Source organism: Erpetoichthys calabaricus, chromosome 1, assembly GCF_900747795.2.
Source record: "Erpetoichthys calabaricus chromosome 1, fErpCal1.3, whole genome shotgun sequence".
NCBI lineage: Eukaryota > Metazoa > Chordata > Cladistia > Polypteriformes > Polypteridae > Erpetoichthys > Erpetoichthys calabaricus.
Genome location: NC_041394.2, coordinates 171894058 through 171919003, shown reverse-complemented (window position 1 = coordinate 171919003; position 24946 = coordinate 171894058). Strand labels below are relative to the sequence as shown.

The 24946-nt window shown below is 37.1% G+C and overlaps 1 protein-coding gene across 2 annotated transcripts in view; it reads left to right on the top strand.

Moving 5' to 3' along the window:
* Positions 1-14971, top strand: part of ap1b1 (adaptor related protein complex 1 subunit beta 1) — a 148431-nt gene extending 133460 nt beyond the window's left edge. For both annotated transcript variants that reach the window (XM_051931943.1, XM_051931948.1), the window contains exons 17-22: positions 1553-1698; positions 5616-5745; positions 11549-11633; positions 12298-12384; positions 13161-13315; positions 13787-14971. In XM_051931943.1, the coding sequence (XP_051787903.1) occupies positions 1553-1698; positions 5616-5745; positions 11549-11633; positions 12298-12384; positions 13161-13315; positions 13787-13861 (678 nt within the window). In that variant the 3' untranslated portion in view covers positions 13862-14971. The remainder of the gene's footprint in view (positions 1-1552; positions 1699-5615; positions 5746-11548; positions 11634-12297; positions 12385-13160; positions 13316-13786) is intronic.
* The last annotated feature ends 9975 nt before the right edge of the window (positions 14972-24946 follow it).

Genomic DNA, 24946 nt, shown 5'->3' with positions numbered 1-24946 from the left:
GTAAAGCAGAATGATCTAGAGAGTGAGCTCAGTATATAAAAAGCAGGCATGAATAATGTTTTCCTATTGTTAATTAATAAACTTATATCTTGTTCATTTACCCTGTTGATTTGTCATGAATTTTATCAATATGCTTATACACAGTCTACATGAAAGTTTGATGATATGCTTTGTGATGGTCGCTTCACTGTAGTAATTGAGTTGTGCAGCAGCATGATTCTTATAAAACTTAAATGTATATATAAATAACTTACTGGCATATCATTTGAGAGTTTTAACACACACTTTGCTCTGAAATGATGACCATCATCTTGTAATCCATTCAATTAATGCTTGTGAATCACAGGTAATCAGCAGACCACAATTTTAAATCCAATGATATATGTTTCCAACCTGTTCTGCTAATGAAATGTTTTATCTTAAAATAGCCAACTTGTTAGCTACTGTATCTCTGTTAACTCATTTACAGTACAAATCATCATCAAAGATATTAACCATCACTTATAATGTGTAGGCATGCAATGTTTGGTTGATTCAGGCCTCACCAAAAGAAACACATATTTATTATGTTTGTGCTGCCTTTTCCATCAAAAAAATCGCCTGACGTAGTGGTAATACTATGAAGAGAAATTAGTTATTGTATAATCATGCATTTCTGTTTTGAGCCAATGGTGGCTCTGAGGCTAAGGAGCTGCGCTGGTATCCCGAAGGTTGCCGGTTCGAATCCCCGTCACTGTCAAAAGGCCACTGCTCTGCTGGGCCCTTGAGCAAGGCCCTTAACCTGTAATTGCTCCAGGGGCGCTGTACAATGGATGACCCTGCGCTCTGACCCCAAGGGGTATGCGAAAACTACCAAATTCCTAATACAAGAAATTGTATAAGGCGAAATAAAGAACAAAAAAAAAAAAAAAAAAAATTTTCAGTGGTTGGTGGATCAATTTATATTAAGTATTTATGGGCTGGTGTTCAGGTGGTGGTGATACAGGTTTGACTATATGTCCATTTATACTTTCCTTCAATTATAATGTTTTATATTGCATTATAAAAGTGTTGTTTTTCCATTTCATTTGTGGCAAAAAATTGTTTTGCTCACCTTTGGTTTTTTAATATTATAATTTTTAATTGCACTGTATCTGCTCATGTACACATTCCATGTATTATTTGATCTATCGTGTATTAAGTATCTTGTTACTCTACTAAACATGTATGGTGCTATATAAAGTAAGCAATAATAAATTAAATTTCAGTAAAGGTATAACAGTTGGTAAATTATTAAGTCTCTAATGATGACACTTCAAAGATCTGAGAGAGAGACTGTGAGGAAAATAAATCCCCCTCTAAGAAGTTGACTGAAGAGACAATAAAAAGTTTTAAAAATAATACAACCCACATAGAAACATTATATGTGTATTTATGTTTCAGAATTTATTTAGTTCTCTGATTCAACTTACATTAAATAAAGTGTTGTAACCAACAGAAAAACGTTTTATCCTCTTTAATATAGGATGCAGGATAAAATCAGTTTGCTTTAATATCCAACTTCTTTATATAGGTTTGGCTACCTGCTGTGAAAGCGAAAGGCCTGGAAATCTCTGGCACTCTAGCTCGCAGAATGGGAACCATCCAGATGGAAATGACTCTAAGCAATAAGGCAATGCAAGTTATGACCGATTTTGCCATACAATTTAACAGAAACAGGTGAGGAAAAAATCTTTGTTTGATTTAAAATTATTCTTTTAAACCAAATTTATATTAAAGACTTTGCTTTATCTTAATTTATGTTACTTAAAAATTTTACATGCTGCCATTGTTTGGAGCTGTAAGGACCTGAAATGCTACAAAATCATAAATACTGTACCTATATGCATATATACTTATATATATGGATATCTTATCTCTGTTTGGCTATATTTTAATTTTAAACCTGTCTTTGCAGCAGCTTGTAAGAGAGAGTGAAAATTCAGAGAGGGGTCCAACTGCACTAAATGACACTGCCACTGTGAAATACACAATTAAAAATCAAAAAATCTTTTGTGCGTTTCAATATTTCAGTTTAAGTTTCAGTTTAATTTGTGGTTAAGGCTTTAATTTACAAACTCTGAAATTATGGGTACAAATCCCACTACTGACCCTGTGTGACCATGGGTAAGGTACTTCACCTACTGTGCTCCAATTGGAAAAACAAAAGAAATGCATCCAATTGTATCTTTTAAATGTTGTAAGTCATTTTGCATAAAGGATTCAGCCAAGTAAGTAAATGTAATTTGCATAGAGGTCTCCACCCAGGGATTTTATGTTAGTGTATCTAAAGTATTACATTCTGTCATTAACACTTAACAGATGTAAGTTAGGTAAATGGGGGAAAACAGAATAAGAAAATACCGTCACTAGGTTGGAGCCAATTTAGTAACTGAGGAATTCAGGAGGGATGAGAAAAATTAGTTAATCCCATAAACACGGTGATGTGGCTGAGAATTCAACACATGTAATAATATATACAGTCCCTTCAAACAACTATGGTCTCCCCTGGTAAAGAAATGTAAAAAAATTATTATATTAAAAAAATAAATACATTTTTTATTGAATTACCTTAGTCTTGTGCTGAAAAATTAGAGAAGTTATTTACTTTAACCAAAGTAAATTTATTCTAAGAAAAAAAAAAATTCCTCATCAAGAAACAATTATTTTTAACAAAACCACATGTACATTGATTATTGGCAACCCTTCATTTAATCCTTTGTACAAGAAGCCATACCAACCCCCCCCCCCCCCCCCCCCCCCCCCTTTGCCAAAAAAAACAGCACTAGTTCTTCTCCTATTACATTTTATAAACCTGGAGAATATAGAGCAGGAAATATGCGACTGTTCCAATTTACAGAATCTCTCCAGATCATCCAGAATCTTAGATCCTCTCTTGTGCACTCTCCTCTTTAGCTCACCTCCCATGTTTTGTTTGGCAAAAGGGGGGGTGTAAATAAAAAAAATGCTTCTGTTACGTTACACATTGTTCATAATGCTAGGGTGTTGTACAATGTTAGTTATTATGGATGTAATTAGAAGTCAAGAAAAATTACATAATTTATTGGCTAACTGAAAAGATTGCAATATTCAAGCTTTCGAGGCAACTCGGGCCCCTTCTTCATGCAAGATCTCTTTGTATATACAGTGGAACCTCGGTTCACGAACGTCTCGGTACACGTACAAATCGGTGTACGACCAAAAAGTTCGCCAAACTTTTGCCTCGGTTCACGACCACACACTCGGTATATGAACAAGCCAGTTTCCCTTTCGGTTTGTACATGTTCAGTCTCTCCCTGTGCATTTCCTGTGCAGCGAGCCAGAGAGAGAGAGAGCACGACACACACACACACACACAGGCAGCGCGAGAGAGAGACAGAAGCACACACAGAGGCAGCGGGAGAGAGAGACAGAAGCACACACACAGGCAGCGGGAGAGAGAGACAGAAGCACACACACACAGGCAGTGCAAGAGAGCCACGCACACACACAGGCAGCGCGAGAGAGAGACGCACACACACACAGGCAGCGAGAGAGAAAGCCGCACACACACACACAGGCAGCGCGAGAGAGAGACGCACACACACACAGGCAGCACGAGCAAGAGGGCTGGATTCATAAGGTAGAAAAGGCAGTTAAAGAATGCACTGGGCTTGATTTTGTTTTCACTTCTGTTTACAGCGATCGGTTCGTAGCGTGCTTTGTTGCAATGTTACTTTTCTTGGTGGTTTATTAAATTACGGATTTTTTCAAATGTTCATTTTTTTTCCCCTGTGCTTAAAACTTATTAAAAAAAAAAAAAAAGTGTTTTTAGCCAGCAGTTGGTAGCGCTATAGCGCGAACTATTGCAGTGTTAGTTTTCTCTGCTGTTCAAGGTTTTCTCAGTGTTAATCAATGTTTTTACATTTATTTTACTATTACGCTGTGTATTCTATAGTTTAATTAACTATATTTGTGCTTAAAAACTTAACAAAAATATATATTTACATACAGTTCGTATGGTCTGGAATGGATTAATTGTATTTACATACAATCCTATGGGGGAAATTGCTTCGGTTTACGACCAAATCGGTTTACGACCAGAGTTTTGGAACGAGTTATGGTCGTGAACCGAGGTTCCACTGTACTGTATATTATGAGGGGCCATTCAGGAAAAAAAGATTGGTTCTAAATATACAAATTGATTCAGAGATATATATAATCAGTTCAGATACATTGGTTTGAATATATACATTGGTTTGAATACTTCCGTTCAGATATATACATTGGTTGAAATATATATAAATTGGTTTTGTATAGATCTACAGTATGCATGTATATAAAGTTAAGTAGAAAAAAGTTAAGCAGAAGGTACAGTCATATGATGCAGCAGAGAATACCACGGTGGAATTTCTTTGAACTATTTTGTTTTAATAAGAAAAAAAATCACGCAATGATTGTATACAGTGATCCCTCGCTATATCGCGCTTCGCCTTTCGCGGCTTCACTCCATCGCGGATTTTATATGTAAGCATATTTAAATATATATCGCGGATTTTTCGCTGCTTCGCGGGTTTCTGCGGACAATAGGTCTTTTAATTTCTGGTACATGCTTCCTCAGTTGGTTTGCCCAGTTGATTTCATTGGCAGATGGCTGAGAAGCTATCCAGCTTACTTTCTCTCTTCCTCTCTCTCTCTCTCTCTCTCTTGCGCTGACGTAGGGGGGTGTGAGCAGGGGGGCTGTGTGCAGCTGCTTCCTGAAGGACAGGCTGCACGGAGCTTCGCATACTTAAAAGCTCAAAGGGCACGTATTGATTTTTTTTATCTGTCTCTCGCTATCTCTCTCTCTCTCTCTCTCTCTCTTCCTGCTCCTGACAGAGGGGGTGTGAGCTGCCGCCTTCAACAGCTTTGTACCGGCGGTGCTTCGCATACTTAAAAGCCAAAAAGCCGTATTGATTTTTTTTTTGACTGCTTGCTTTGCACTCCTTTGAAAAGGAAGATATGTTTGCATTCTTTTAATTGTGAGACAGAACTGTCATCTCTGTCTTGTCATGGAGCACAGTTTAAACTTTTGAAAAAGAGACAAATGTTTGTTTGCAGTGTTTGAATAACGTTCCTGTCTCTCTACAACCTCCTGTGTTTCTGTGCAAATCTGTGACCCAAGCATGACATTCTAAAAATAACCATATAAACATATAGTTTCTACTTCGCGGATTTTCCTACTTCGCGGGTGGCTCTGGAACGCAACCCCCGCGATGGAGGAGGGATTACTGTATATTAAGAAACTACTAAGTACTACTATAGCACTTATGTTGCACAAAAGATAACTGGAATCACTGCATCCCTTTACATCCATTTAACATCCCTTTAGTTAAATTTGTTTTGAGAGGAGCAGCCTTAGTATTGAAATGCTTGAAACACCAATAAATGTTTTTAACTTTTGTTATTTAGTAAAAAACATGGTCTAAATTTTATCTAAGTATTGGGCCTGTACTTTTAAGGGCTATATGTGCACATCAAATGAAAATACATTCTGTGTTATCAGACATATATGTGTAAGGTTAAAATAGCTTTGTTGACAAACTAATATATCATTTTTTTGTTGTTTATTATTCAAGTTTTGGCCTGGCTCCTGCTGCAGCACTTCAAGTCCTTACTCCCCTCAGTCCCAACCAGACTATTGATGTTGTACTGCCTCTTAGCACAGTAGGGCCTGTTATGAAGATGGAACCTCTTAATAACCTGCAGGTAAACCTTCTTAGCCATAAAATTTTTGACAAATATTGGTAAGCTTCTTCTTATCTGTTTTCTTGTGCAGAATTGTCTTCATATGCAAAAGAAAAATAAATAACTCTTCAATTTTCTTAGAAATGTTATGTATTTCTTTTCCTTTTCTCCGGTTACCCAGGCTTTCCTTCTACACCCCTAAAACGTGTGTCAAGTTAATTACTAGTTCTCATTCGTATTAATGTGCATGGGTGTTGCTCTTAATAAATCTTTGTTATGCCCAGAGTTCGTTCCTGACTTGTGATGCTGACAATTTAGGTCCCAAAACCCCCAAAACTGAGCTGAATGTTCTGTTAAATACCAATTATAACTTTTTCCTGGCCCTTAAACCAATGTTAATTGCAGTAATTCTAAATGACATTAATTCTCGTCTGATTCTTGATTGTTTTGTCTAACACTGTCTCTTACATCTTCACTGACAGATCCAGTTTTTTGAACATTCTCTAAACACACTTGATTTCTCCTTTTTTTTGTTATCTTCCATGATGATTTTACAACCTCATGGTTGAGGTCTTACATCTAACTTTTTTTTTCATCCCTATCAAAATTATTAGCAAATTTGTTCTCATCATTCAACAGTTTTTGCATGTACTGTGTTTCTCCAGTGGGTCCTTAATTTCTTTCCTATCAGTGGTTATTTTGCTTTAATGGGTAAGCTGGAGTTGTGTGGAGCATAATTATGATATTATAGCGGTAACAGAAACATGACTAAATAACAGTAATGGATAGGAGTGTAACCTAGATAGGTACAAGTTTTTTAGGAAGTACAGGCAGAACAAAAAATAAAAGAGTGTTGCAGTTCATGTAAAACAGAATATAAGTGCACGTTTTTTCAGTTGGATGGTGAGCCACATCTTAGTGAGGATGTGTGGATTTGTCTTGGAAAGTAGTAGGGATAAGAGATCTTGTTTTAGAACAGTACTGTAGACCTTTTAATGTAGACAGTAATTTCACTGTGCATCTTTTTAACAATATCAAAAATGCAAATTTATAGTACAGGAGTATATTATAGCCATTGGGAACTTTAACTACTCGAATATTAACCTTTCAAATAGTGGAGTGCAGGAGCCAGAGATTTTACATGTAATCCATGACTATTTTTTAACATACTATGTTAAAGCACTAACATGGGAGGAAGCCTGTCCAGATTTAATATTTTTTAATAATCAATATAGAATTCAGGGCGAAAAGGTGTCTGAACCCGTAGGGTCAAGTGACCATAATATAATACAGTTCTCTATGTTTTGGCAGAGCGCAAATGCAAACACTAGAACTTGTTAACTTAAACTTTGCTAAGGCAAATACTGCCAAGTCTGAAAGGGGTAAACTAAGATAAGCTTTTAAGTTTAGGTAGCAGCAGAGGAGCAGTGAAACTGGTTTAAAAATGTTTTACATATAATTCAGGACAGGTATGTCCCAAAATGTGGAATTGGTAGGAAATTTAAAAATAAATAAATAAAAACTCTGTGCTGGTTGATTAAGAAGATAAAAAAAGAAGCTGCAAAAGAAAAAACAGTTGTATAAGGTGTGTAAGACTAATCACTCCAATGTGAATGATAGGGCCTATGAGAACATACATTACGAAGGATATTAGGGAATCTAAAATGCAGTTAGAGAAGAATATTTCAGATAAGGTGAAAAAGATGACCCAAACAGAGTTGTTCAGTATTTTAATAGTAAAAGAACAGCCAAGAGGGGTGAGTTCTTATCAGGAATAGTAAAGGGTAATAAAATATACAGATGGTGGAATAGCAATTGTAGAAAGTCACTGCGCACTGGGGAAGTTTGAAAGGAATGGAAAATGGAATGTATTAGCCCATTATATAAAAAGGGTTATTGGGCAGATCCAAGTAACTGTACATCTGTAAAGTTAATGCGCATCCCAGGTATATTCAAGGGAGGAATTATTAAGGATAAAATTCAGCAACACATGGCAAGAACACGAGTGTTACTGAATAATCAGCTTGAGTTCAAATGAGGGAGGTTATGTTTTACTAACAGGCTTGAATTCTATGAAGAAGCAACAAAAAGATACAACCAGTGTGGTTCATATAATATTATTTATGTTGACTTTCAGAAAATATTTGATAAGGTGCCATATGAGAGGTTGGGCATTAAACTAAAAGAGGTGGGAATTCAAGTCTTAGTGTGTAGATGGATGCAGAATTGGCTAAAACACAGAAAGCAGAGGGTTATGGTGCGAGGAACCTTTTCTGAAATTGGTGATGTTAAGAGTGATATCCCTCAGAGGTCAGTGCTTGGGCCATTGCTAATATAAATAAATGATTTAGATAGGAATATAAATAACAAGTTGGTTAAGTTTGCAGATGGTATCAAGCTTGGTAGACTGGCAGATAATGTAGAATTTGTTGAATCAATACAGAGTGACTTGGACAGCATAAATAAATGTAAAGTATTACACATAGGAAGTAAACATGTTAGGTTTGAATACACAATAGGAGGTCTTAAAACTGAGAGTATGCGTTATGAGAAAGGTTTAGGACTCATAGTGGACTCTACGCTGTCATCTTCCAGACATTGTTCAAAAGCCATTAAGAAGGCAAACAGAATTTTAGGTTATACATTATAGCACATTGTGTGGAGTTCAAGTCCAAGGATGTTATACTCAAGCTCTATAATGTACTGGTGAGGCCTCATCTGGAGTACTGTGTACAGTTTTGGTCTCCAGGCTACAAACAAAAGAAAGTGCTGAGGAAAAGTCCAGAGAAGAGTGATTAGGCTGATTCCTTCTGGCCTTTAGGAGATGAGTTAGGAGGATAATTTAAAAGAGCTAAGCCTTTTCAGTTTAAGCAAAAGGAGATTAAGTGGTGACATGAATAAAGTGTTTAAGATTATGAATGGAATTTGTTCAGTGGATCAAGTCTGTTACTTTAAAATCAAGAATTCAGTTAATCAAGATTATAGGTGACATAGTTGGAAACTTGTTAGGGCTAAATTCCAAACAAACATTAAGATGTTTGTCTTCACATAGAGAACCAAAGACACATGGAATAGGTTTCCAAGTAGTGTGGTAGACAGTAGGACTTTAGGGACCTTCAAAACTAGACTTGATATTATTTTGGTGGATTTAAGTGGATAGGACTGGCAAACATTGTTGGGCTGAACGGCCTGATCTCATCTAATTTTTTTTCTAACGTTTTAGTGTTTTTCTAATCCTTTTTCAAACAGTCCACATACTACATTATGTACAGTGGTGTGAAAAACTATTTGCCCCCTTCCTGATTTCTTATTCTTTTGCATGTTTGTCACACAAAATGTTTCTGATCATCAAACACATTTAACCATTAGTCAAATATAACACAAGTAAACACAAAATGCAGTTTTTAAATGATGGTGTTTATTATTTAGGGAGAAAAAAAATCCAAACCTACATGGCCCTGTGTGAAAAAGTAATTGCCCCCTTGTTAAAAAAATAACCTAACTGTGGTGTATCACACCTGAGTTCAATTTCCGTAGCCACCCCCAGGCCTGATTACTGCCACACCTGTTTCAATCAAGAAATCACTTAAATAGGAGCTGCCTGACACAGAGAAGTAGACCAAAAGCACCTCAAAAGCTAGACATCATGCCAAGATCCAAAGAAATTCAGGAACAAATGAGAACAGAAGTAATTGAGATCTATCAGTCTGGTAAAGGTTATAAAGCCATTTCTAAAGCTTTGGGACTCCAGCGAACCACAGTGAGAGCCATTATCCACAAATGGCAAAAACATGGAACAGTGGTGAACCTTCCCAGGAGTGGCCGGCCGACCAAAATTACCCCAAGAGCGCAGAGACGACTCATCCGAGAAGTCACAAAAGACCCCAGGACAATGTCTAAAGAACTGCAGGCCTCACTTGCCTCAATTAAGGTCAGTGTTCACGACTCCACCATAAGAAAGAGACTGGGCAAAAACGGCCTGCATGGCAAATTTCCAAGACGCAAAACCACTGCTAAGCAAAAAGAACATTAGGGCTCGTCTCAATTTTGCTAAGAAACATCTCAATGATTGCCAAGACTTTTGGGAAAATACCTTGTGGACTGATGAGTCAAAAGTTGAACTTTTGGAAGGCAAATGTCCCGTTACATCTGGCGTAAAAGGAACACAGCATTTCAGAAAAAGAACATCATACCAACAGTAAAATATGGTGGTGGTAGTGTGATGGTCTGGGGTTGTTTTGCTGCTTCAGGACCTGGAAGGCTTGCTGTGATAGATGGAACCATGAATTCTACTGTCTACCAAAAAATCCTGAAGGAGAATGTCCGGCCATCTGTTCGTCAACTCAAGCTGAAGCGATCTTGGGTGCTACAACAGGACAATGACCCAAAACACACCAGCAAATCCACCTCTGAATGGCTGAAGAAAAACAAAATGAAGACTTTGGAGTGGCCTAGTCAAAGTCCTGACCTGAATCCAATTGAGATGCTATGGCATGACCTTAAAAAGGCGGTTCATGCTAGAAAACCCTCAAATAAAGCTGAATTACAACAATTTTGCAAAGATGAGTGGGCCAAAATTCCTCCAGAGCGCTGTAAAAGACTCATTGCAAGTTATCGCAAACGCTTGATTGCAGTTATTGCTGCTAAGTGTGGCCCAACCAGTTATTAGGTTCAGTGGGCAATTACTTTTTCACACAGGGCCATGTAGGTTTGGATTTTTTTTTCTCCCTAAATAATAAAAACCACCATTTACAAACTGCATTTTGTGTTTACTTGTGTTATATTTGACTAATGGTTAAATGTGTTTGATGATCAGAAACATTTTGTGTGACAAACATGCAAAGGAATAAGAAATCAGGAAGGGGGCAAATAGTTTTTCACACCACTGTATGTCTTTTGCGGTTTTGTTTATTATCTTAAATTCACTCCTCCTTCCTTCCACATTTTGTAGATCAGTTAAAACGTTCAACTTTTGTATTGTGCTTTCCTCTGTAGATTGCATTTGCAACTTCCTCAGACAGCACCTTCGTGGACCTTCCGAGTACCTGCACAGTGTTCCCCTTTATTGCTTCTGCCACACTAGGAAGCCCAAGCTGTGAGAATGCTGATCAGTGGTATAGTAATAACAAAAAAAAATTATAATTCATTATCTTTATATAGCACTTTTCAAGGTACTCAAAGCGCTTTAGACAGTGAGTGGGGAGCCAGTTCAACCACCACTAATATGCAGCATCCACCTGGATGATGCAGTGGCAGCCATTTTTGCGCCAGTATACTCAATACACATTAGCTGTTAGGTGGTGAAGGGGTGAGAGATACAGTAGATAGCTAATCAGAGACAGTTATCTTTAGAAATGTTACATTCCCTTTGTCTGCTCATTTTGCTTACTTTGCTCATTTTATTTATTTATTTATTTTATTTATTTTGGCCACAAGTACAACCACTCACTTCTCTCATAGTTTTCCTATTACAACTTGTATCTTCTCTACTCCCATGGAACCTTGTCCTTTCTGTCTTCTTCCCTGCATGTCTAGGCTGTTTGTCTCTTTCAGGTACTGACATTTTTTATCACCTGTTATGTAACACAAAGCAACTGTAACCCTTTCCAGCATCCTTTTAACATATGGATAGAGTTACTAAGAGTGCATCTTGTTACTTTGGCTTTGTCTGAGAATAACTTATTTGTTCATTAAATCATTGAATATCAAGTATCTACTTTATATACAATTGAGCATAAAGCCAAAAGAACTCTCAATCATGTCTTGTGAATTTCCCCTTGGGATTAATAAAGTATCTATCTATCTATATTCCTTCCACTTACAGGTTGCAGTGAAGAACAACATTGATGTTTTCTATTTCAGCTGCATTTATCCTATTAGTATCTTATTTGTGGAGGAAGGCAGGATGGGTGAGTATATTCATCTGTTCACAGCAGGAATTGTTTATTTAATTACATCTGCTTTTTCATAATGTAATCTTGTTTACTGGTAAATTAGAGAGGCAAACCATAGAGACCAATCTTTATTGAGACATTAGTTACTTCCATCTTGGCAGCTGAAAATATTGATCTTGTATCCCATAAAAGGTTGACTATTTAAGTTCCTCTTCCCATAATGTACAGAAAAAGTAAGACTATAAAACTTTTAAATTCTATAGTTTTGTCATATCAGAACATAACTAATCATTATATAGTCCTCAACAATTTACTACCCTTAGATAAAGTCTAACCTTGGGTGTCAAACCCACAACAGATTTTACTTTCACATTTTTTATCAGCGTAAAAAAATAATTTGCAAAAGCAGGCCTATGCATTTTATTTTGCTGCATGCTACAAATTTTAATTCCATAATAGTCGCCATTTGAATATAGATAGTACTTTATTTTTCCCCAAAAAGAAAGTTTGTAAACTACTCATTGTAACACGTTATCTGGAACAATTGCATATTTTCAAAATACAGTTTACAAAAAAATAATTATTTATTGTGATGTTTTAAAGAATGAGAAAGATTTCCCTTATACAGTTGTCTTCATATTTTGAGTTCGCTCATTTATCTTTTCTTTGTGTTATACAGAAAGGCAAGTTTTTTTGGCAACCTGGAAAGACATTCCAAATGAAAATGAAGCACAATTCCATATCAAAGACTGTCATCTTAATTCTGGTAGGAAGAGTTACATGTTTTTGTTTTCTTTCTTTGTTTGCTAAATGTGTGGTGCTATAGAGGCACCTAAAGTAAACTAAAGAATTTCATTTTAATTATCTGATGGCCCTACACAAATTAAATAATCAATTCATTCATTATTTTACTTATTGATTTTACTTTTTGTGTGTGCGTAAGCAGAAGCTCTTGCATGTAATTGTAATTTTTGGCTAATATAATTGTCTATTTTTGAAGGATTTCATTTTTCAAACAATTAAAAACCTATTACCAAAATGATTACTTTTATAACTGCATCTTTTTGGCACAATGTGCACATTTTATGTGGCTGGAGGAGACTCCTTTGTTCTACCTGTATAAAGCAAAAAAGAAAAGATATATGAAACAGAGCTTAAGCGGTTTAACACAGCAGTTCTTACATCATAGAGACAATAATCAAAAGTGGTATCTGTACCAAGCAAAATCTTTGCATATATTAAAAAAAAATGATTATTTTTTAATAACTGTTTTAATAACTGTTTTTACCAGTTATTTAACTACATATTTGAAGCATTTTTAATTTTGATTTGACAGTTGATGCTCTTTACCTCTACCATGTTGATATGATGGTAATAGTATTTTGGCATTCTCTATTTTGTCATTTATTTTTTTACTTTTTCTATTCTGTTTTTAAGGACACCATAAAATTTCTTTCTTTCATTAAAAAAAGTTAACTTTTGACAAATATGCAACTGTGCTAAAGTTCTGCAATTTGACAACATTTATGTTCTTGTTTCTAGATGCTGCAAGTAACAAGCTTCAGAATAATAATATATTCTCCATCGCCAAGAGAAACGTTGATGGACAGGAAATGCTGTATCAATCCATGAGGCTAACCAATGGGATATGGGTTCTGGCTGAGCTTCGTATGCAAGCAAGTAGCCCAAGCTACATGGTAAGTCACTCTGCCATTTGTTATTTTTCCCATATGTATTGTAAGCTCTTGTGTTTTTAAATTATTTACTTTTTTGTGTGGAATTCAACACAACTGTAACTTGTATACATTATGCTTGGTTTTCTTTTCTATATACTGTATACACTATAAAAACACTTCAGGTGATGTAGCTACAGAACATTGTATATGTACTTCGATCTTTTGTGTTTTTTTTTGTTTTCATAGTGATGTTAACATCTGACCAACAAACCTTTTTTTAAACATGTATCCGTGAATTTCATTGTGTACATTTACAAATCTTTCTCTAAGTGCTTTTTGTGCTCCTCAAACTGCTGTGTTCTATGACTGCTTATTTCTTCTATTTGTATCTCAGTACATATTAATTCTCTAATGGTAATTTGTATACGGTTTTATTTGGACCAGACTGCTGTGAAATATCTTGGCCAACAGTTTTTTTTCTTTCCTCCATAGCTTTCTCTGAAGTGTCGAGCTCCAGAAGTTTCACAGTTTGTGTTCCAGTCATATGAATCCATTCTGAAAAATTAGATATTTGACACAAGCTACCCGAATGGAACTGCTTCATTTATGAAGGAGAAATCTGATTCCTTTCAAAGCTCCTAGAAGAACTAAAATCTTCTACCAGCATTTTATTTTATTTTTTCTAACTTTTGGTCATTCCTGTCTTTTTTCCACTTTGGGGGAAAGAAGTGAAAATATTCAAACAATCAGCTATTGTGTTTTATTTTCTGGCATTTTCTTTTGCAATTTAAAGAATAACCTGCCAATATCTTATATATATATATATATATGTATAAAATGAATATTTCAGAAATGGGCAACATATGCAGTGGTGTTATGGTGTTTTTTTCAATGTAGAGATTTATCATTTTCTGTTGAAGTCAAGTCTGATTGTGTGCTTTTCTCAACAAAGCAATTCACTACAAACTATTTATTATGCATTGTTCATCTTTGCTGCCTTTATGTACTCTTCAGCTAGTTTTATCTTTGTAAGATATACGATGCCAGTGTCTCTCAACCATTGTGGTACCACAACCCAGTTTTTCACATGCCAGTCTGGGCGGTGGAGTAGGTAAATTATGATCCACCTGCAATGCTGCCACTGTGAATCGAGCGCAATTGTCAGAGCAGGGATTGACCTCTGCCCACAGGTTGGGAAATGCTGTACTATATAATAGTGCAATCAACTATTGCATGATAAGCAAAAATCATAAGGACAACTTTGCCAGGAACACTAAACACATCTAAATGCAGGTTTTTCGTCAAAATTAGGGCTTTTACTGACTGCATAAGACTGTTAATTTTAATATTTTTTTTGCAGGCATTACCTTAAATTATTGATGTAATGTTTATTTTTTATAAAGAATGAATATCCCTCATGCCAACCATTCTTTCAGATTTAAACATAGATTTTGCCCAAAGAAAATCTCCCAATAAGTAAAATTAATCAAATTATACTTTAATGAAATTATATGCCAGTAAATGCATTATGGCATCCTGAAGTATAGCTCAATATATGTATTAACAAGTTTATATTAAGTAATATAGTTGTACCATCAGCATTATTCACTATAGCCTTTCTTAAAAATGATGTAAAGTTCATCTTTCTTTCACATAAAACAGACATGTTGATTTTAAGGTTTTTTCAAGGAGTGTTGGGCTTTTATTTGCATGTTCTTTAATTTGTGCTGCTGAGCTCTGTAACATGAATGCTAGAGGTGGGAAAGCAGTAAGTACAGAATTTATATTGTAATGGTTTATTCTGTAATCTGTTATTCATTCTTTCTCTCTGTCTCACTCACTTACAATATCAAACTTTAGGAGGTTTTTATAGTACTAAGTTTAAATGGCTAAACAATAGTTTCTGTGTACTGAAATACATGAACTACAAGTTTCTACCATTTGTGGCTTGTAGTATACTTGCTGTATAAGCCAGTGCTGTAAAAAGCTAGAAATTATTGAAATCATCAGAAAAAAAAATTGAAATGTGGCAATGTCAGGTAATTGAAAGGAACTACTCTGGGCATCTCTCTCCTAGGAGGATTAGTTTTGCCGACGTGCTCGCATCGCTTTTTTGCCAATGTTAGTGGCTAAGCGACTTTGTCTGTCTTCTGAGGTTTCGTTTTGCTGACGTGGCTTGTGTTATTAGTGGCTAAGTGAGTTTTCTGTTTCCTCAGAGGCGGAACCCTTACCCCTGCTCCACCTCTCACTTCTGGACAGACAAACACTCTTCCACGCGTTTATATATAAGCTATTTCTTGCTGAAACTTGTCACGTGAATGGCAAAAACTGCAGACTGTGTTTGTGTGTATAATATATGCAGTGGATTCAGATTCAAATCCCTTCACTTTTTACCACTCTTTATTGTGTTGTAGATTTAATTTTAAATGGAATAATTTGCCATTGTGTTCATCATTCTTCACTCAGTAACCAATAATAACAAAGTGAAAACATTTTTTAAGAAAGTGCTGCAAATTTATTAAAAAATCAAGTGTAGATTTACCAAAAGTGTGTGGATTCCACAAGAGTAAAAGTCGAGAACCATCAGCTAATTTCTATCCATCTACCTACTGAGTGTAGAAGGAGAGATATTTTTTAGTATCTTGTCCCAGAGGCTGACAGAGTTCCTTTAGGGAAACATATACGTCAACACCACAGTAAAAAAGTGAGATATCCCTGGAGACCCTGGTTACTTAGAACTTACCAGTTGTCGCAGGAGGCTGGGGGCCAGACCCAGCTGGGATGCCTGAAAGGACCGGGAGATGGTCTATACATCCCCCAGGCCGCGAGGGGGCAACCACCCTGGATGATGAGGGGACCACGGGAACAGAGCAAGGAGGCTCAAACCCACTGGGGCTCGTGGCCACCGCCTGGGGGCACCCCAAGCGTCGTGGAGCCTGGGAGAACGACACTTCCGCCACACCTGGGAACGTGGAGGAGGGTGCTTCCAGGTGCTAGTGCGGCACTTCCACCATACCAGGAAGTGCCGCCGGAAGAACGTCAGTGAGTACCTGGAGCACGTCCGGGTGACTATAAAAGGGGCTGCCTTCCTACAGTCGGAGAGCTAGAGTTTGGAGCGGGAGCAGGACGAAGCTCCCATGAGGAGAGGAAAGGAGGCCCACGGACAGTTGAAGGCCCGAGTAAGGGTGTTTGGTGCGGGAAGCACTGTTGAGTGTGCGGACTGGTGTTTTGGGACACTTGAAATAATAAAAGCGTGTGGTTTTTATAAATAGTTGGTGTCCATTTGGTTGGGTCCAGGATGAAATCCTCACACAGTATAGTTAGGCAATTCATAAGAAAGGCCCATGAGAGCAAAGAAGATGTGGCCATTTTATGGTTGTACTTGGCTCACAGTTCAACCACAAAACAGCCATACCACACATACTGGGTGAATTCACATTACTCCACCACCATGTTGTCAGTAAACTCAAAAGATCTAATCCAGGACTACTCCGAAGAGTTATGAGTCACGGTCATTTCTGGGTCAAAGCCATCTGATTGGCATCCTTTAGAGAAGGAATTATATTGGGATGTACTGTTGCTGTGATCCTGTTAGGTTTAACTTTGTAGTCAAATTTTGAGCAGATGTGGCAAAGTCAAAGGACTTTGGAATGAGATGAGCTTTTAGTATAGAGACAGTTGAGGAGGACATATAATGCAAGAGATGTACATACCTAAATTTGAAAAAAAGTGATTGGGCAGATCCTAGAAACTATACAGACCCATAAATTTAACATGCATCACAGGTAAATTAATGGAAGGAATCATTAAGGAAAAAATTGGCAAGAACAGGAGTTTTACTGAACAGTCAGCATGGGTTCACAAAAGGGAAGTCACGCTTTACTAACATGCTGGAATTAAGTGAGGAAGCACCAAAAGGATATGATCAAAGTGGAGCATATGATACTATTTATCTTACATATACTTCATACTTCACAATAGGAATGGCATTAGGCAGGTTATTATCAGTGCCTGGTCTTCACCAGGTATAGTGCATCGAGTTCTGCCCAACAACTTCAATTTTTGTCTCATCAGGCTAGGGATTCTTTTTCTTCATGTTCCTTTAACCCTTATACACTAAAGGGTTTTTGGCATTATTGTGTCAAAATTTCTTACACAAAAATAAACAGCTATTACTCTGCTTATGTAATAAAGGAACTGAAAATGACTGAAGAGTAGCAAGTACAACACTGGAAATGTTTAAAAGAAAGTATATGATTAAAAGAATTGTTTATACCAATATTAACTAAGAAAACACATGCACAACACTAGAATCAGTTTTCTTTTGTGCCTCAATATGCCAATAATTATATTACCAAGTTTAGATGTCATATCCCATAGCATTGAAAAGTTATTCCCCCTTTTGAAAACACAGTGTCCCTTTTTGGAAACCTATATCACTCCAAATTATTTTTAATGCCAGTCCTTCAAACTATTTCTGTTTACACAGAGAAAACTTACTATTTTGTGCACTAGATTGTTTTTTTTTTTGTACTGTAATTAACCCATCCTCTCCTGCTTTCTGTTGCAGTTGACCCACATAAGTTCTGTGCATTTTTATTTATTTTTGTTGTTGTTGCTTTTCCTAGCATTTCATCCCTGTAGTAAATTAAGTACATACATACATTACTAGCTGCTTCCAGTGCTTGAGGCAATGCCTTTGTTGGCGACGCCAAGGAGTTTGGGGTCAAGTACAGTTAAAAACTGGTTTAAAAATATCACACGTGCAGTCAATCTCTTTTAGTGTTGGGGCAACGTAATAAGAGTGGTCCATGGTGAAGTACGATTTTAATAAATAATCAGGAGTCCTGGAGCATTGAGATGCATGTGAATACGCGATTTGGGGTTGATTGGGGAGCTTGGCTGATCGTGCTTTCATATGCAGGTCAGCTAAGTGCATTATTCACACCTAGGAACAAGTGGAGGGCAGCACCTACACCCAATCATTGCTGTTAAGGGAGCCTGCATGGCGGTAGAAAAAAAAAACAGGAACAGAAGAGATCGGAGGTTAAGGGACAATCGTAAATGGGAAAAAAAAAAGAAAGAAACAGCTTCGAGGAGGAGCCAAGTGCGAGTGGAATGGATGCAGGTGATCAGGAGGACAGCCCCGATAGAAGTGTAAGGCCTGCAGTTCTTGGACTATACGTGTGCCAGTTGCATATTTTAAAAATGAAAGAGAGCAGACAACATGGAAACTTATGATTTATTTGAAAGAAGACACCCTTGCATATTTAAAAATGTCATTATTACAGTGCATCCAGAAAGTATTCACTTTTTCCACCTTTTGTTATGTTACAGCCTTATTCCAAAATGGATTAAATTCATTTTTTCCCCTCAGAATTCTGCACACAACACCCCATAATGACAATGTGAAAAAGTTTACTTGAGATTTTTGCAAATTTATTAAAAATAAAAAAAACTGAGACCTCACATGTACATAAGTATTCACTGCCTTTGCTCAATACTTTGTCGATGCACCTTTGGCAGCAATTACAGCCTCAAGTCTTGTTGAATATGATGCCACAAGCTTGGCACATCTATCCTTGGCCAGTTTCGCCCATTCCTCTTTGCAGCACCGCTCAAGCTCCATCAGGTTGGATGGGAAGCATCGGTGCACAGCCATTTTAAAATCTCTCCAGAGATGTTCAATCGGATTCAAGTCTGGGCTCTGGCTGGGCCACTCAGGGACATTCACAGAGTTGTCCTGAAGCCACTCCTTTGATATGTTGGCTGTGTGCTTAGGGTCGTTGTCCTGCTGAAAGATGAACCGTCGCCCCAGTCTGAGGTCAAGAGCGCTCTGGAGCAGGTTTTCTTCCTGGATGTCTCTGTACATTGCTGCAGTCATCTTTCCCTTTATCCTGACTAGTCTCCCAGTTCCTGCCACTGAAGAACATCCCCACAGCATTATGCTGCCACCACCATGCTTCACTGTAGGGATGGTATTGGCCTGGTGATGAGCGGTGCCTGGTTTCCTCCAAACGCGAGTTCAATCTTTGTCTCATCAGACCAGAGAATTTTCTTTCTCATGGTCTGAGAGTCCTTCAGGTGCCTTTTGGCAAACTCCAGGCGGGCTGCCATGTGCCTTTTACTAAGGAGTGGCTTCCATCTGGCCACTCTACCACACAGGCCTGATTGGTGGATTGCTGCAGAGATGGTTGTCCTTCTGGAAGGTTCTCCTCTCTCCACAGAGGAACTCTGGAGCTCTGACAGAGTGACCGTCGGGTTCTTGGTCACCTCCCTGACTAAGGCCCTTCTCCCCGATCGCTCAGTTTAGATGGCCGGCCAGCTCTAGGAAGAGTCCTGGTGGTTTCGAACTCCTTCCACTTACGGATGAAGAAGGCCACTGTGCACATTGGGACCTTCAAAGCAGCAGAAATTTTTCTGTAACCTTCCCCAGATATGTGCCTCGAGACAATCCTGTCTCGGAGGTCTACAGACAATTCCTTTGACTTCATGCTTGGTTTGTGCTCTGACATGAACTGTCAACTATGGGACCTTATATAGACAGGTGTGTGCCTTTCCACATCACGCCCAATCAACTGAATTTACCACAGGTGGACTCCAATTAAGCTGCAGAAACATCTCAAGGATGATCGGGGAAACAGGATGCACCTGAGCTCAATTTCGAGCTTCACGGCAAAGGCTGTGAATACTTATGTACATGTGCTTTCTCAATTTTTTTATTTTTAATAAATTTGCAAAAACCTCAAGTAAACTTTTTTCATGTTGTCATTATGGGTGTTGGGTGTAGAATTCTGAGGAAAAAAATGAATTTAATCCATTTTGGAATAAGGCTGTAACATAACAAAATGTGGAAAAAGTGATGCGCTGTACTTTTGATTGACTTACGGGTTTACTGCAACACACACAAATATTTTTGAAATATGGCTGTGTTCTGCCAGCTCAAAAGTGGCTTTCTTCTTGGCACTCCACTATAAACCCCAAGCTGATTGAAGTGTTGCTGATGTGGTTGCTCCTCCAACAGGTTTTCCCATCTAAGCTGAGGACATCTGAAGTTCTGTTAGAGTGACCTTTTGGTTCTTGGTTACCACTTTACTGAAGGCCCTACTTGTCTAGTTACTCAGTTCGCCCAGATGCCCAACTCTAAGAAGAGTCTTGGTGGTTTCAAACTTCCTCCATTTCACAGTTATTGAAACCACCATGCCCCTGATAACACACAAAGCTTTAGAAATTATTTGATATCATTGCTCAGATTAACATCTCACTGCAATTTGATCACAGAGGTCTAAGGAAAGTTCTTTGGACTTCATAGCTTGGTATTTGTTCTGACACGCAGTGTGAAAAGTGTGGACCTTATGTACAAAAGTGTGTGCCTTTCTAAACGATGTCCAGTCAATTCAGTTTGCTACAAGTGGATTCTGGTCAAGCTCTAGACACATCTCAAGGATAATTGAAGCAAACAGAATGTACCTGACCACATTTTGGAGTGCCACAGCAAAAGATCCGTACACTCGTGTGACTGAGAGAGTTCAAAGCCTTTCTAAAAATGTGTTTTCATTTTGTCATTTTAGGATATTGAGTATAGATTGATGTGTAAGAATGGCAAATGTTACCATTTACAATTACATCTACAACACAAAAAGTGATGCAGAAAGAGAAGCAGCTATGAACATTTTCTGATTCTACTCTATATGTATGTATTTAGCAGAGGTTGGGTGTGATCTCTTACTGCCTTGCTTTAACTCTATGAAATACGCTCTGCTGTAGTCTTATCTAAAAAACTAAAGCACAAGACATGATGCACATACCATAAATGCACTGAGTGAGTAAACTTTAAATTAAAGAACACTTTCCCATTTTTTCCAAGACTAGGTAATGGCCAAAATGCTTACACAGTAATTATTTGGAAAGATGTAATATTACGTAACATTTTTCTCAACCTTGATTAATTCAGCTAGTGTATGGAGGGGATAGAGCCTAACCTGGCAGCAGTGGGCATAAAACAGGAACCTGGAATTCTTTTTTTTTTTTTTTAAGCATATTATTTATTTTATTAAAATCAAATAACATTCCATACAAGTAAGTCAAGTTTAACAAAACTATGTTAGAAAGAGAGCTAGGCCAGCAGAGTAAAACTTTAAACTTGTAAAAATAAGTAAATAGATAAATTAATAAAAATAAACATAATAAAAAAGAGGGGAGAGAATCTGCCTCCTCAATCGAAAATGCTTGTTCTAAAATGTTATTGATTATAGTTCCTGCCAGGTTTTGAAAAGTTTTGTACAGATCCTCTAAGTGAGAATTTGATTTTTTCCAGTTTCAAATATTATACAACTTCAGTTACCCACTGACTTAGAATAGGCAAGTTAGGATTCTTCCAATTGAGCAAGATAAGTCTACGTGCCAATAGTGAAGTAAAGGCAATTACAGTTTGTTTTCTCCTTCTCCACTTTAAGCCCATCTGGAAGAACACCAAACACAACTGTTATTAGGTTTGGAGGGATAGGGACACCAAGGCTGTCTGAAAGCCATTTAAAGATTTTGGTCCAGAATGATGTTAATTTGGCGCACATCCAAAACATAAGGAATTCAATCCCAAAATTCCGGATCCATGAAGCAGCATCATTTATAATGGTGATGCCCGGTGTGGATGATTAGACACCTATCAGTAACAGTAAAACTTTTTGCAGCTAATTTTTGTATGTATAAGCACCTCATTGTAGAGACGCTAAGCCCATGCAATGGCCAAAGTCATTCTCAATAAATAAACCTTTGAGAACAAAGAACCCAGGTCAATCTGCTCTCTCAGCACCAAACACTTGCAGTCTAAAAGGTCATACAGTATTAAGTTCACATCACTGTTAAATAAACAAGTAACCCTATGATCAGTCTCCCTAAAATACTGAGCAGAAAATGTAGCATACTACAATAATGCCCATGTTACACAGAAAGTATTCACATTTCCTTAATGGGATAAATTTTGTGATTAGGAAGAACGATTCTCTATTTTTATAAAGATATATTAGCAGCATTGATCGAAATATGTTAACTGACAGGCAGGAATAACAATATAAACTCTTTCTTTAACTATTTGAACCTGTTCAGTTTCAAGAGGACATACTAGTGCCATATTGCACTTCTTGCATCCATTGGTCCCATCCAGGTTGCATTGAAAGTCCAGCCTCTGCAAATGATCTTGTTTGCTTCTTTCTGTAACACTTCACCTATTGGCTCAAAATTAGATGTATTCTTTGTGTGACGCCAATTAAAGTATGATCACATTAATTTAAAGTTGGTATTTACCCATTCTTTGTTGAAACTGTCTTGGTAGAAAACCATTCAGATTATGGATTTAACCTCCTTTTGTAAGTATTATACGGTACTTTTAGTTGTCCCACCTTGCTATACCACTCCTTAACAGTAGATGGTAGCATGGAGAACACAATTCAGATCTTGCAAAACCCCCAGTAGAATTTTATAATAAATATGCCTCATCTGAAGAGCTACTTCAGCAGCAGATGAAGACATCAGGAGAATAGAACAGAGCGACATCAGAAGAGGGCGCTGGCAACATGTAGCCGTTCCATCTGATCATCAGAAAAGCATCTAATGAACAACTATGAGTGCTAGATCACAAGCTGCCTGTGACATTCATCCTCGTCATCTTTAACTTTTCGTAAGCTTTTTCTAAAGACTAAACACTGTACTGCAGGACAGGTGCAATATGTAAATTTGGAATTAGTAGGAAATTTTAAAAACTCTGTAGTGGGATAATAAAGAGTTGAAAAAAAATCTTCAAATAAATAAGCAGCTGTATAAGCTTATAAGATTAATAACTTCAATGTGAATTGTACGACGTATGAGAACATGAGGGCAACCATTAAGAAGGATATCAGGGAGGCTAAAAGACAGTTAGAGTGGAATATACTGTAGCAGATAAGGCGAAAGACAACCCAAAGACATTCTTTTAATATTTTAGTAGTAAAAAAACAGTCAAGGAGGAGGTGAAGTGCATCAGGAATAGTAAAGGGGAATTATAAAATACACATTTTTCTGAGGTCTTCACAATTGAGGAATAGATAGCCTCTCAGCTATAAGAGGGGATGGAATTCTATGAGAAAGCAGCAAAAGGATATGATCGAAGTGGAGCATATGATATTATTTATCTGGACTTTCAGAAAGCATTGGATAAAGTGCCACATGAGAGGTTGGTCATCAAACTAAAAGAACTGGGAGCTCAGACACAGAAAGCAGAGAGTTATGATGCGTGAAACCTTTTCAGAATTGGCTGACGGTAAGAATGGTGTTCCATCAGGGGTCAGTGCTAGGGCCACTGCTATTTTTAATATACAGTATATAAATGATTTGGACAGGAATATAAGTAACAAGCTGGTTAAACTAAACTAAGTAGATTGGTAGATAATCTACAATCCGTTGAATTATTACAAAGGGACTTGGATAGCACACAGGCTCGGTCATCCTGGAATACTATGTGCAGTTTTGGTCTCCAGGCAACAAAAAGGATATAGCAGCTCTAGAAAAAAGTCCAGAGAAGAGCAGCTAGGCTGATTCCAGGCCTACAGGTGATGAGGAAAGATTAAAAGAGTGGAGTCTTTTCAGTTTACGCAAAATATTAAGAGATGACATGATTAACGTGTTTAAAATTATGAATGGAATTAGTACAGTGGATTGATACTGTTATTTTGAAATGAGTTCATCAAGAACACAGGGACACATTTGGAAACTTGTTAAGAATAAATTAGAAGTATTTCTTTACACAGAGAACCATAGACACTGGGAATAAGCTACCAAGTAATGTGGCAGACAGTAGGACTTTAGGGACTTTTAAAACTTAACTTGATGTTATTTTAGAAGAATTAAGTGGATAGGACTGGCAAGCTTTGTTGAGCTGAATGGCCTGTTCTCATCTAGATTGTTCTAATGTTCTAATACACAAATTCCCAACAAGTCTCTAAAGATATAATTTACAAAGGACTGAAATACGACCAGTGTATTTACTAATCCATAAGGCATTATCCTGTATTTGTAATATCTTGTCATTGTATTAAAAGCAGTTTTCCTTACGTCTCCCTCACAAATACGGACAAGATTGTAAGCTCTTCGCAGATCTAATTTAGAAAAAAAGAAACCAGTCACTTGATTTCATATTGAGGAAAGAAGTGGTAATGGATAGCTTCTTTTAATGATTATTTTATTCAGCTGTCTATAATCTGTACAAGGTCAAAGATCCTTTTCTCAACAAAAAAGAAACCCACTCCAGTTGGACTATTAGATAGGGTTATAAAACCATTTTATAAATTTATCGTTATATGCTGTTCCATGGCCTCTTGTTCCTTTAGGTAATGGAAACCCAGACAATTAGTCTATAGTACAATCAAGTTCATGATGAGGAGGCAATACTTGGGTTTATTTTTCATATCAGCATAATTGTTTTAAAAAACCTTACCATGAATCAATCTGTAGAAGATAAATGTAGTAAAATCAGCTGAACAAACATTAAGTCTCAGACATGGATCACATTGCAAAGACTTTTTCTGTACTTTTTTTTATATAGGCACCACTCTTTAGGTATGTACTATATATGTACACACACATACATGCCAACTATATTTCACATTTGAAGTTAGGTCT